We start from the raw sequence: 12,374 nt of genomic DNA, 5'->3' as shown, positions 1-12,374 counted from the left end.
TAGCTGCCCCCCATCCCAGGCCCATTCTATCTTACTATCCCTCTCAGTCATCCTCACCACTCTGGGCCAAACTGGTGCTTCCTTGTCCAGCCCCTTCCAGAAAGCCCTCTCTGATCTCCCATTTTCTCTGTGTATCTGTCTTTTATCTCTTTCCATCTGTCTTTCGGTTGCATTGTCTCACTGTCTTTGTCTGTCTTCCGGTCTCTGTCCCTGGGTCTGTCTGTCTCTGTCTCTACCACCACCCTTGTTTCTGTCTCTGTCTATCTCTATCTCTTTGAGTCTTCTTCTCTCTCTTCTCCACCTCCTCTACAGGCTAGCTCCAGAATTACCTTGGTCTGAAAGGGCTTCATGAAGGCTGGCCCCAACCCTCACTCCCCATACCCAGCTGGCATTTATACCTAGTGGAGGAAGCCCTCAGATGCATCTTTGAGAAGTCAGGCATCTCATTCTCTTTCCCTCTTCTCCCTCCCTTTATCCTTGCCCCCTTTCTGTTACCCTTAACCCCACCATTCCCTCCTCCTGTCTCTTTAAAGCTTCCTTTGCTCACCCAAGATCTATGGGCCTTCCTCTCCCATCTTTGTCTATCTCTTGATCTGTCTCTAAGGCCCTCAGACGGTCTCATGGGGTGGGGGTGGGGGGTTAATTTCCCTCAAGAGGCTGTTCAGGAAGAGAAGATAAAGCCCTCAGAGGCAGGAGACAGATCGGGCACCACCTTTCCTCTGATCCCCCCCCCTCCCATCCCATTTCCTCTCCTGCCCCCCCCCACCTCCAGTACAGGAAGACTTCAGGAATTCTGAGCCTAGGAGGAAGGGGGGGGGCCTCTTCCTCCCCTCCCCCACCTTTTTCCCTTACAGGGTTTGAACTTTCCAACTTTAACCCCTTCCTGATACTCCCTCACCCCAATCACAGACCCTTTAGCCTATGCAGCCGCATTTCCTTCTTTCTCCAGGCTCAGACACCACCCAAAGACTAGGAATTAGGCTCCCCCACTCCCTCTTCCAACCTGTGTGGCTGAGTCTGGCTTTGGATATGGGGGCTGATGGGGAGAAGGCTTTCCCTCTTCTAGGAGGGTTCTATTGACATACTGTGTTAGAGAGAGAGTCCTTGAAGATATGGGGAGCTGGGTTTCTGAAAAATGACCATAGCATCTTAATCTCAGGTTGCCAAATTGGGTGATCTTGGGATAGTAGGATCATAGGCTCTTAGAATTTTCAAATAATAGAATTCTAAAACCTGAAGAGTCTAGATTCTTAGTGTCAGAGAACCTTAGTACTTTAAATTATAGAATTCTAGAACCTTAAAAGTTACAAACTGGAGACCAGAGGTTCTTAACCTAGGATCTGTGAAATTTTTATTTTCAAAACCTATTTTGGCAATTGTATTTCATATACTTCGGTTCTTTTTTAATCCTTGGGATTTAACTTTACTAATTTAACAACATGATTCTGAGAAGGGGTTTATAGACTTCCCCAGACTGACTGCCCAAAGGGTCCCTGACCCCCAAAAGTTAAGAGCTCCTGCTCTAGGCTCTAGGGCCAGGAACTGAAGAGCCCCTCACCAAAATAAGGCATGGGAAGGGAAGCTATATTGGGAAGAAGAGAACCTGGATGAGGGGTGGGAAAATGGGGGGCAAGGGGTTACCCCCCAGCTTGATTCCTGCCCCTTTCCTTCCCTGCTGGGGGCTATAATTTGGTTGGGGTGTCTAGACAGCTAATAACTTGGCTGGTGTGACTGGGACAGAAACAGGGTATGGAGATGGGGGAGGAGGAGGAGGAGGAGGAGGAGGAGGAGAAAGGGTGCTGCTCTCTGGGGGAGGCTGGGGGCTGCTTCCAGGGCACTCCCACCTGGGAGGACCTGACAAGGGGTTGGGGAGAAGAAGCCACTTTCCATGGCTGTAAGCTGAGTTCCCTTCTTCCCCCACTGCACTTTGCTCTCCATCACTATAACCCAGTGATTTCTGACTGTCTCTGTCTGTCCGTATGTCTCTCTCTCTCTCTCTCTCTCTCTCTCTCTCTGTCTTGGTCCCCTTTTCTGACAGTCTCATTTTATCTTTCTATCTCTCTTTCCTTCCTCTTTTCCCCTTTGCCACTGTCTCTCTCCATCTGGGGTGGGGGCTCCAAGGCTTTGAGCCCGTCCAGTAGTCGCCGGCGCCGTGGAAGGCTGGGGGATTGGGGGGAGGAGGGTCAGGTTTCTGGCCATCCTGGACACCAGGTGGGGAGCGAGGCCCGGCCGGCGTGATCACATTTCAGCCTCTAATGGGCAGCCTGCAGGAGCAGGAGCCGGCAGGCGGTCCCTGGGGGAGCCGGGTTAGAGGGGTTGAGGGGCGGGGGTGGGGGCGGATGTGAGGGGGACACAGAGACTGACCGAGAAGCAGGCGGCCACGCTCAGGGGGACGGCGGAGCTGGTGAGCAAGCTGGGGGGTCCATGAGGGAGGGGAGCCCCATTTTTGCCCTAGTCCCTCATCCTCTCCTTCCCCATCCTCTTGCTCTATCTCTGCCTCTCCTTGCCGCTGTCTCTGAGTCACCCCACCCCTCCTCATTGTCGCTTTAACTCTCTCTTTATCTCTGTGTATCTGTCTCCCCCCATCTCTCCCCCTCCCTGACCCCTCTTCCCACCCTCTGCCCGAAGTTTCACTTCCTACCTCTCTCTCTGTCTCGCTGGCTCTTTGACTCAGGATGAAGGGGAAGAGAGATAGAAGATGCCAGTTTTCCTCTTCCCACCTCATTCCTCTCCCCCCTCACTTTGCTTCTTTCCCAAATTGGGGCTGGAATGAAGGTGACATGGAGATGAACAGAAAGAGATGTGCTGGGAGAGTTAGAGACAGAGACAAACACAGAGAGAAAGACAGAAGCCTATGAAAGATGAGTGAGGAGACACAGAGACCGAGGCAGAGGATGACCAAGATAAACTAAAGGATTCTGAAGCCCCTTTCCTCCTTCTCCCTTCCTACCTCTCCTTCCCAGAACGCCTTTCTTCCTAGACCTCCTTACAAGCAGGTGAGAGTAGGGCAAAGAGGTTGGAGGTTGGGGGTTGGGGGTTGGGTTCAGACGCCCATTCTCCAGAGCTCCAGAAGTTTCTGGGAAGAAAGGAGGGTGACAGCACTAAGAAGCATACATGGAGGCAGTGGTGGTGGTCCAGAGGGGTGACCAGGCAGCCAAAGAGGGAGAGCAGACAGGATGATGAAGCATGTGGGCAGTATAGGTAGTAGAAAAAATCCTGAGCATTCAGACACATGGATTCTAGTCCCACCAATTCTGCAACCCTGGGCAAAGTCAGCTCCTTATCTGTCAGATTAGAAGATGGGATGTTCAGCTCTGACATTCTGTGTTTTATGGACCTTTCCAACTTTGACACTCTTCATTCAATGATGCTTTTCAGCTCTAACAGTTTATGTTCTTATAGTTCTATTCTAAGGTCCTTCCTTGTTCTCACAGTCTATGTATGTTCTAATATTCTGTGTTATAAGACTATCATTCATAAGTTCCAAGAGCCCATTAATGCAAGACTGTAGGACTTTGTGAAAGGGGGTCTCTTGGGGGGGTACTATTCTGAATCAGCAGATAAGACAGAGGGGTGAGATCAATCCCCAGATATTGCCCTAAAGTGTCCCCTTCCTCTGGATGAGGGAGGGCAATAGAACACCTCCCTCCCACTTCCTCCACCCCAGGAGGAAATGATTGGGTGGGAGGTGAATTTCCTTGATATCAGGAAACAGGGTGGTTGGTTTTCTCTTCTGCACCCAAGGGGCACCAGGTAAGGGAGACAAAGACATTTATTGAATCTATCAGAGAAGAGGAAATCAAGGGAAAGAAAGGGGGTGACTGAGGAATAGAGAGAGGGAGAAAACTGAAAGGCAGGGTAGAGAGAGACCAAGGGGAAAGGGGAGGGGGATGGACTGGGGCAAATGGGGAAGACTTGATAGACAGAGTAGGGAGACTGGTGGACACAGACAGGAGACTAAGGGACAGAAAGTTGGGGAGGAAGGGGATTGAGGAATGGAGGAAAAGAGAAGGAGGGAGAGAGAGGGAAGACTGCCAGAGGGAGGGGGCATTAAAGGAAAGATAGTGGGTCAGAGAGAGGGAAATTAAAAGATAAAGGGGCACTGAAGAACACAGATGGGGACAATTAGGGAGGCTATGGGGAAAAAAAGGATACTGAGGAACCAAAAATGGGAAAGACTCAGAGTGGGGACATGCTGACAGAAAAAGATGGAAAGGAGTGAGGACAGAGCACCAGGTTGAAGAATATGGTGAGGGAACATTAAAGGACAGAGGGAAGAGATGCTGAGGGTCAGGGGCAGGAGAAACTGAGAGACTGAAGAGAGATAGGGACAGAACAAAAGACCATTGAGGAAAAGAGAGAGGTGAGACTGAAGGACAGAGAGGGGAGACACAGTGATAAAGAAGGGGAGAAAGGAATGGATAGAAAGGCAGGCCGAGTGACCGAGAGGGAAGACAGATCAGAAGAAAGGGGACATTGAGGGAAAGAGGTGTGGAAAATGGAGAGGGAGACTGAAGAACAGAGAGGGAAGATGGATGGGTACAGAAAGAAGGCACGCAGAGAAGCTGGTGGGAGAGACTAAGGTAATGAAAGGAGGAAAATTGGGGATGAGGATTGGGGGATACTTAAGGATCAAGAGGGTAAACTGAGGGTCTGAAAAGGAAGACTTAAGGACAAAGGGGATGAGGTGGGAGGAGGTTGAGGGAAAGAGCCAGGTAGTCAGGATCTCAGCTCCTAGTGGGAAGGGATAGGGTGGACATTAGGGTATGGGAATTGTTTGGGGCCAGGCAAAGGGCCAGGGTTGCCAAGCAGATTTGACCTTTCTCTCGGTGGATTAAGAGGCTGCTCTCATGCTTTGGTGCCAAGGGAATACAGCCAGGCCAGAAGGGCAGGCTGAGCCCCAGGGAGCACACATGAAAGACCCCACCCCCACATACATATGCATGTGTATCTTACATGTGTGCACCCCTCCCCCCAAGCAGAAGTCACACACCTTCGGGTAACTCCAGGTTACCTTACCCATGCAAGGATGGAAGATCAGATTTGCTAGATACAGTATGAGGCGGAAGGCTCGAGCCCTGGGCTGGAAGTTGGGCAACCTGGGTTTGAATCCCAGCTCTTCTACTTTCTATATATGTGACCTCTGAAAGGCAAATCTTTCATCTCTCTGGGCCTCAGTTTCCTAATCTGCAAGATAAAGGAGTTGGACTAGATAATTTCTAAAGCCCTTTCCATCCCTAGGCTTCTGACCCTCAGTCCTCTCTCTAGTCTGTCCTAGCTGAGCAAGCATTTCAGCTCCAGTCTCCATAAAATGGGATTTCCTTGTCTCAGGATTCTTGTTGTGAGAAAAGCGCACAGCGAACCCTAAGGCATTATAGAACTGACAGTTGTTGTCCTGTGCCTCTCCAAGTGAAGTGTGCCTTGAGTGTAACTGCGTGTCCACTGCTGTGCATGTGAATTACTGCATGTTTAAGCATACTTGTTTGTCATTTCACTGTTGTGTTCATTTGCCTGTTTTGTGTCCTATTAAGCTAGTGCCTTCCCTCTTTTATTAGCTCCAATCCATACTGTTGATAGATTATTTGTCCACATTTGTATCCTGTTGTATTCCTCCCATTAGATTATAAGCTCCTTGAGGACTAGTGACTGTCTTTTGCTGTTGTTTGTATTTCTAGGGTATACAGCAGGTGCTTAATAAATGCTTATTGATTAACTGCCTGCTAGGTGATTTTCCAACTTCCTCAGGGGAGAACCCAACTGGCGAGGTGGCTCTTGGAATGCCTGGGTCCTGCTTTCCCCCCAGGATTCTGTCTACTTCTTAGGGTGGCTATTTTGCCTTCAGATGGAGGGACCTTCTCCTCCTTGGCGACTCCAAACTTTTCCATCCTTTTCCAGCCACAGAATATGATGATGGGTTAGGTAGGAAGGGACAGCAGAGACCCATGGACTCATCATACTAGGAACCCATGGACTCATCATACTAGGAACCTTGAGATGTCATTTAGTGCTCTCAACTCCCTCATTTTATAAAGAGAATCAAGTCCCCTACAGCCCAAAAGACTTGCCCAAGGTCTTGGGGTGTGTGGATTGGAACTTCAGGTCTTCAAACACCTAGCTGGCTTTCTTTCCACCCTCCCTCCCATGCTGACCTCTCCCCCATCCTTTTCACAAGTATTCATGGGATTAACTTGAAATTGGTGGCAGTATGGGAAGGGCTGACCATTCACTCTCCTATAACCTTTACACTCCTACTTCTTTCTTTCTTTTAACACAGGAGGAATTTGACTCTCAAGCCAGTTTGTTGGAGGTAGAGAGGCATAATTCAGCCAAATCTCCAACCAGAACCACCCCAAGAATCTCACCGAGACACCTAACCCCCTAACCTGAAACTGCCCCCTCTCATCTCCCTGAAACCTTCTATTTCTGCCCCCCCACACTGACCCCCATCTTCCAAGTTCACATCTTCTCTATTTCCAAAAGACTTCAGCCCTCTCCCCCTCCCTCACTCTTGTAACTCACCTGATTTTCAGAGAGAGAAGAGGGTGGACCTCAATACTCACCATCTCCATTCTTACAGCCCACCCCACCAGTTCCTCCTTTACTCTCCCAAGTGTCCTAGCTACTGCCTTTCTTGTCCTCTTCTCCTTATTTTTCTAGGATTTCATAGCCCTCTCCCACTTAACTGTCCCCAGGCTCTCCGAGAAAAAGAGGAAGGAGAAGGGAGCAGGTGGAGGGATCCACCATCCCACCACTACCTACACTTACTTCTCTCACCTGTCTCATTCACTACCCCTTCTCTGCTCCCCAACCCTCCCTTATTTGCTTTCCTGCAGCCTTCTAAGCTCACTATCTCCCATCCCTCCAGCTCTCTGTGCTCCCCTTGATCATGTGTCCCTGAGTCCCCTGGAGGGGATAGGGGGGCCCCAATGGCCTCCTGCCCTCCAGCCTCTGGAGGCCCCGCCGCCCACCTGGGTCAGGGGGTGCACCCCTGCCCCTCCATTGCCCTCCTCACCCACGATGGGCAATACCACGCTGGAGGGCTGTCACGTGGACTCGAGGGTGGACCACCTCTTCCCGCCCTCCCTCTACATCATCGTCATGGGCATCGGGCTGCCCACCAACTGCCTAGCCCTGTGGGCTGCCTACCGCCAGGTCCGCCAGCACAACGAGCTAGGCGTCTACCTGATGAATCTGAGCATCGCTGACCTGCTGTACATTGCCACGCTCCCTCTGTGGGTCGACTACTTTCTGCATCACGATAACTGGATTCACGGGCGCGGCTCCTGCAAGCTCTTCGGCTTCGTCTTCTACACCAACATCTACATCAGCATCGCCTTCCTCTGCTGCATCTCCGTGGACCGCTACCTGGCCGTGGCCCACCCCCTGCGCTTCGCCCGCCTGCGGCGCGTCAAGACGGCCGTGGCCGTGAGCTCCGTGGTGTGGGCCACGGAGCTGGGCGCCAACTCGGCCCCGCTCTTCCACGACGAGCTCTTCCGGGACCGCTACAACCACACCTTTTGCTTCGAGAAGTTCCCCATGGAGGGCTGGGTAGCCTGGATGAATCTCTACCGCATCTTCATCGGCTTCCTCTTCCCCTGGGCCCTCATGCTCTTCTCCTACTGGGGCATCCTGCGCGCGGTGCGTGGCAGCCTGTCCACCGAGCGCCAGGAGAAGGCCAAGATCAAGCGGCTGGCACTGAGCCTCATCGCCATCGTGCTGGTCTGCTTCGCGCCCTACCACGTGCTCCTGCTCTCGCGCAGCGCCGTCTACCTGGGCCGCCCTTGGGACTGCGGCTTCGAGGAGAAGGTCTTCGCTGCCTACCACAGCTCACTGGCCTTCACCAGCCTCAACTGCGTGGCCGACCCCATCCTCTACTGCTTTGTCAATGAGGGCGCCCGCGGCGACGTGGCCAAGGCCTTGCACAGCCTCCTACGATTTCTGGCCAGCGACAAGCCCCAGGAGATGGCCAACGTCTCCCTGACCCTGGAGACCCCGCTGGCGTCCAAGAACAACAGTGTGGGCCGCTGCAGCTGGGGAGGGACACTGGCCTCCCACTCCCACTCGCGAGGGGATGACGTGCAGCTCAAAATGCTGCCACCCTCTCAGTGACCCTCCTCTGCCAGCCTCCCCTGTGGACCCCAGCGTCCGGTGGAGTCTGCCCGGCATTATCTCACCCCCTGTCTGTTATGTGCAAATGAGAATGCAAATGAATCCTGTGTGGATATCATAAAGAGGGCATGAGCTAAGATGGAGATGGGTATTCGTTTTGTTCTGTAGTGGAGAAGATGGGGTTGCCGCCTGAACTGTGGGAAAGGCAAGGCCTGGAGAAGTATAAAGAGAAAAGAGGAGAGAAGGAGAGGGGGCTCTCCCCTCGAGGAGCAGGGGAGAAAGTGAAGATGCTAGGGAAAGATCATTGAGCTGGAGATGCTCCCTGAGGCAGATGCCTGCTTTGGAGATTATGGGCTGGGTGGCCTGGAAGTAAATCCCTTTGCCTTTATTTCCCTATCTGTTGGATGGCTCTAAGGTTCCACTGGGAAGGGATTTTTCCTTCCACATTTCTCCCTTGTGCCTTGCAAATCACAGGCTTCAGGAAGATGGTGCCCAGTTCTCTTCTGATAGAGAGAGAGAGAGAGAGAGAGAGAGAGAGAGAGAGAGAGAGAGAGAGAGCCGGACTGGGCTGGTATGCGGGAGGGAGAGAAATGTTTGTCAAGTCAGTATGGGACTAAGGCCTTTTCCATTTCTAAAATCTATGATCCTGTGAGCAGCTGCAGGGTCCCCCCAGGCTCTCTTTCCTGCCCCCTGCTTCAGTTCACACGCCCCTGGAGTGGGGGGGGTGGGAGGGAGGGAGGGTTGGGGAGCTTTCTCCAGCTGCCATCCAGTATCAGCCTCCTCTCTCTCCTTCCCACCTATCCAGGCTACTAGGAGGAGTCTTCCCTTTATTTTCCTTGCCCCCCCACCTCAGTCTTCCCAAATAAGGGGAAAGGGGTAAAACGAACTGATGATCTCAAAGCATTGTTTAAACATTAACCCTTTTGGATGTTTCCACCATTCTCCCACCAGGAATGAACAGGCTGGGCTGGAGATGGGGAGGTGAGTGACGTCAAGGGTCAATCCTTCACTGTACCCCCAGAGAGATTCCTGGAAACCCATACTGGGACATGCTGGGGGGATGAGGGGGGGAGGAAGAATGGGAAAAATTCTCTAAATGAGGAAAGTGATTCAAGGAGAGGGGGAAGGGAGAGGGCGTGGAGAGTGAGACACAGGAAGTCTTTGCGACGGGACTAAGATTGGGAGCTGAGGAAGGAACCAGAATATTATATTATCATCACTCATTTGTTTACTGTAGAGACAGCAATGGTAGGGGTGGAGAGTGCCCGGGGCTAGGAGCCAGGAAAGCAGAGTTCAAATTGTGGCTATGTGACCTCAAGTAAATTGTTTCCCCTTTCTGAGCCTCAGGCCCTCTCACTCTAAAACGTGTCTAGTGGGGAGGGGGTGGTTGGACTGCATGCACAGCTTCCAAGTGCTCTCTTAGCTTTGGTAGTCTACGTTCTAGGGTCCCTTCTAGTCCTGACATATGTTCCAAGTGTTGTCTAGCTTGGATATTCTACATTCTAGGGTCCCTTCGAGTCCTGACATCCTGTGTTCGAAATGTTTTCTAGCTAACATTGTGTCCTAAGGTGCCTCTTAACTAGGACATTCTGTTTTGTTTGTAAATAGTATTTTATTTTTTCCTATTACATCTAAAGATAGTTCTCAACATTCATTTTTATAAGATTTTGAGTTCCAAATTATCTCCCTCCCCAAGAAGGCAAGCAATCTGCTATGTTAAACATGTACATTCATGTTCAACATATTTCCACATTCGCCAGGACATTCTGTTTTAAAGTTCTTTCTAGCTCATATTCACTGTCTTGAGGTTCTTCTGAGCTCCGATTTTCTATATTCTAAAGCACTTTCCTCCTCAGTTCCTTCCATTTGTAATATTGGGTCTGAAGGTCTCTCCCACTTCTAACTTTCTATGTAATGTCTTTTTAAGCCTTTTATAGCGCTGACATCCTGTGTTCTAAGGGCTCTCCTAGCTCTGGTGTTCTTTGTCCATTAACAGGTTGGCATTGTGTTCTAAGGTCCCTCCCAGTTCTGACATCTTATGTTCTAAGGTTCCTCCCAGCTTGACATTTTATGTTCCAAAGTTCTTTCCAGCTAACATTCTCTGTCCTAAGGCCCCTCTCGGTTATGACATTCTATATTCTAAAGACCCTCAGGGCTCTGACATTCCATGTCCTGAGGTCCCTCTGAGTTGTGTTCTAAGGTCCCTTTGAGCTTGGTCATTCTATGTTGTAAGGCCCTCCCGGATCTTACATACTATGAATTCTAACAGGAAGGAACAGAAGGGATTACTGTGAGCATGTCTACTGCTTTTTCCTTGGACTCTGCACAGCATATTTTGACTCAAAGATGTCTGCATGCAGTAATCCCCATAGCACCACAGCCTGGGAAAAGCTTATGACAATGTGAATCAGAACACTTGAGTTTTAGACCAACTGACCAGCTGCAAGATCTCAGGCAAATCACCCCACCCCCCCTTCTGGGTCTTTGTATCCCCCTCAGAATGGGGTCGAGGAGTGGATGGAGAAGGTGTATCTCCTAGTGGCTTTCAGGGCCCTTTCCTCCTCTATCAGACTGCTCTAAATAAGTCCCTGGGCCTCCACCCCCCAGGAATTTGGCCTCATCCATCCCGACCCTTGTTACTTTGAGGTGACTTCCCCGCTGGGGAAGGTTGGACAGTCTGTGATATGTCCTGAAGATCCTTCCTGCTTCTTAGTGAGGTCCTCAGTCAACAAGGCTGTCTCTCCATTTGCTTTCAAAAAGAGCCCATGTGTCCAGTTATTCCAGGATGTCAGGCCTGGAAGGGGACCGGAGAACATCTTGTCCAACCCCTTTCCCCTCCCATTTTGCAATTAAGAAAACTGAGGCCCAGTAAGGTAAAGCGACTTCTCTGAGGTCACAGAGGGAGTCAACATCAGGGCATGGACAAGAAGCCAGGTCCCCCAACTCTCAAATATCTTGCTGGGGAATAGAAAGGTTCAACCCAATCGTTAAAAATTTCCTCCATGCGTCCCAGCCGAAATCTGTTTTTTTGAAACTTCTTTCCCCACTTACCTTGTCCCCATCCTCTTCGAGCCAAACAAACCATGGTTGACTCCTTTTCCACCTAACAGTCCTTCCCATACTTGAATACAGTAACTTCCCAAAGTATGTGAGACGTAGAGGGAAGACTGCTGGATCCACAGTGAAAGGACTGGTTAGAAATCCCCACTGGGCCAATTACCAGTTGTGAGATTTGGGGGAAAGTCCCTTCCCCTTTCTGGTCCGCCATTTCTTTCTTGGTATGGCCTCTAAGACTCCAATTGGAAATTCTCGGGTCCTGTGTGTGGTATAGTGGGAAGAATACTGTGCTTCCATTCAGGAGAGACCTGGGTTTGAATCATACCTTTGACATTTGCTAGCTGTGTGACCCTCTCAGAACCTCAGTTTCCTCATCTGAAATATGGGGTAATACCCGTAGCACCTACCTCACAGGGTTGTTGTGAGGATCAGAGAATGTCACATGTGCAAAGCACTTTCCAGACCATAAAAATGTCAACAATTTGTTTCCTGCCAGTCGTCTCTTCTCTAGGCTAAAACTCCCAAGGTCCTTCGGCTGACCTTCTGCGGCCTGGTTTCTAGTTCCTCCCTCCCCCCCTTCCCTGATCTCCCTGCTTTAGACATGACCCAGCTTGTCATCGTCCCCTCCAAGATGGGATGGCTTTGTCTCTCATCTTTCAGCTAGCCTGGCAGCTCCCTCAGGAAAGGATTATTGAATTAATCCATGAAATCTTATTGATGGGAGGGCATAGAGCCTCCCTTCCTGCCCAGTGTAGGAGTCCCTCCTATGGCCTCCCTGACCAGAATCATCTATCACTGGCTTGGGTACTTCCAGTGACCCTGATAGCTTTACATCCCAAGGCAGCAATTTTTGTAGATTTCTAATTGTCAGGAAGAAAAGGGCTCCACTCCTCACTATGTGACCTTGGAAACTTAAGCTGCTTTCCCTACTTCAGTTTTCATGGCTGTAGAATGGCCATGCGGGGAATTAGACAGTCTTTAAACATCTTCTAGTCCCAGCACTCCGATGTGCCCTTTTCAGAGACCAGAGACTGAGGAGGGGGCTGATGTCAACTCCAAGGCAAGCTGACAGTAGTGACATCTCATCCACAAAGTGGGATTTCAAGAGAAAAGGGTAAAGAGACTCTTGGGCAGTTCCCCACTGCCTCCAGTGGACAACTGTAAGAATTTCTCATAGCCCCTGTTCAAAAAGGAATGGATCTCCCACA

The 12,374-nt window shown here is 50.6% G+C and overlaps 1 protein-coding gene across 3 annotated transcripts; it reads left to right on the top strand.

The window, feature by feature from the left end:
• Nucleotides 1-2,347: 2,347 nt before the first annotated feature.
• On the top strand, nt 2,348-8,246 carry LOC114031000 (G-protein coupled receptor 4). 3 transcript variants are annotated; one of them, XM_027845987.1, is made up of 2 exons: nt 2,348-2,404; nt 6,275-8,246. In XM_027845987.1, exon 2 carries the CDS (start codon nt 7,018-7,020, stop codon nt 8,107-8,109), a length of 1,092 nt encoding a protein of 363 aa, XP_027701788.1. In that variant the 5' UTR covers nt 2,348-2,404; nt 6,275-7,017; the 3' UTR covers nt 8,110-8,246. The 3 variants fall into 3 exon arrangements, with proteins under 3 accessions (XP_027701788.1, XP_027701789.1, XP_027701787.1); XM_027845988.1 differs by lacking the exon at nt 2,348-2,404 and adding an exon at nt 2,504-2,996; XM_027845986.1 differs by lacking the exon at nt 2,348-2,404 and adding an exon at nt 3,434-3,753.
• The last annotated feature ends 4,128 nt before the right edge of the window (nt 8,247-12,374 follow it).

This window comes from Vombatus ursinus, unplaced genomic scaffold (genome assembly GCF_900497805.2).
Source record: "Vombatus ursinus unplaced genomic scaffold, bare-nosed wombat genome assembly UNPS02015030.1, whole genome shotgun sequence".
NCBI classification, from domain to species: Eukaryota; Metazoa; Chordata; class Mammalia; order Diprotodontia; family Vombatidae; genus Vombatus; species Vombatus ursinus.
The sequence above is the reverse complement of the archived record's forward strand: the minus strand, read 5'-3'. Positions and strand labels throughout refer to the sequence as shown.

Excerpts from the sequence above, each read along its gene's own strand:
- LOC114031000 (XM_027845987.1), top strand. The coding sequence starts at position 7,018 with ATGGGCAATACCACGCTGGAGGGCTGTCACGTGGACTCGAGGGTGGAC.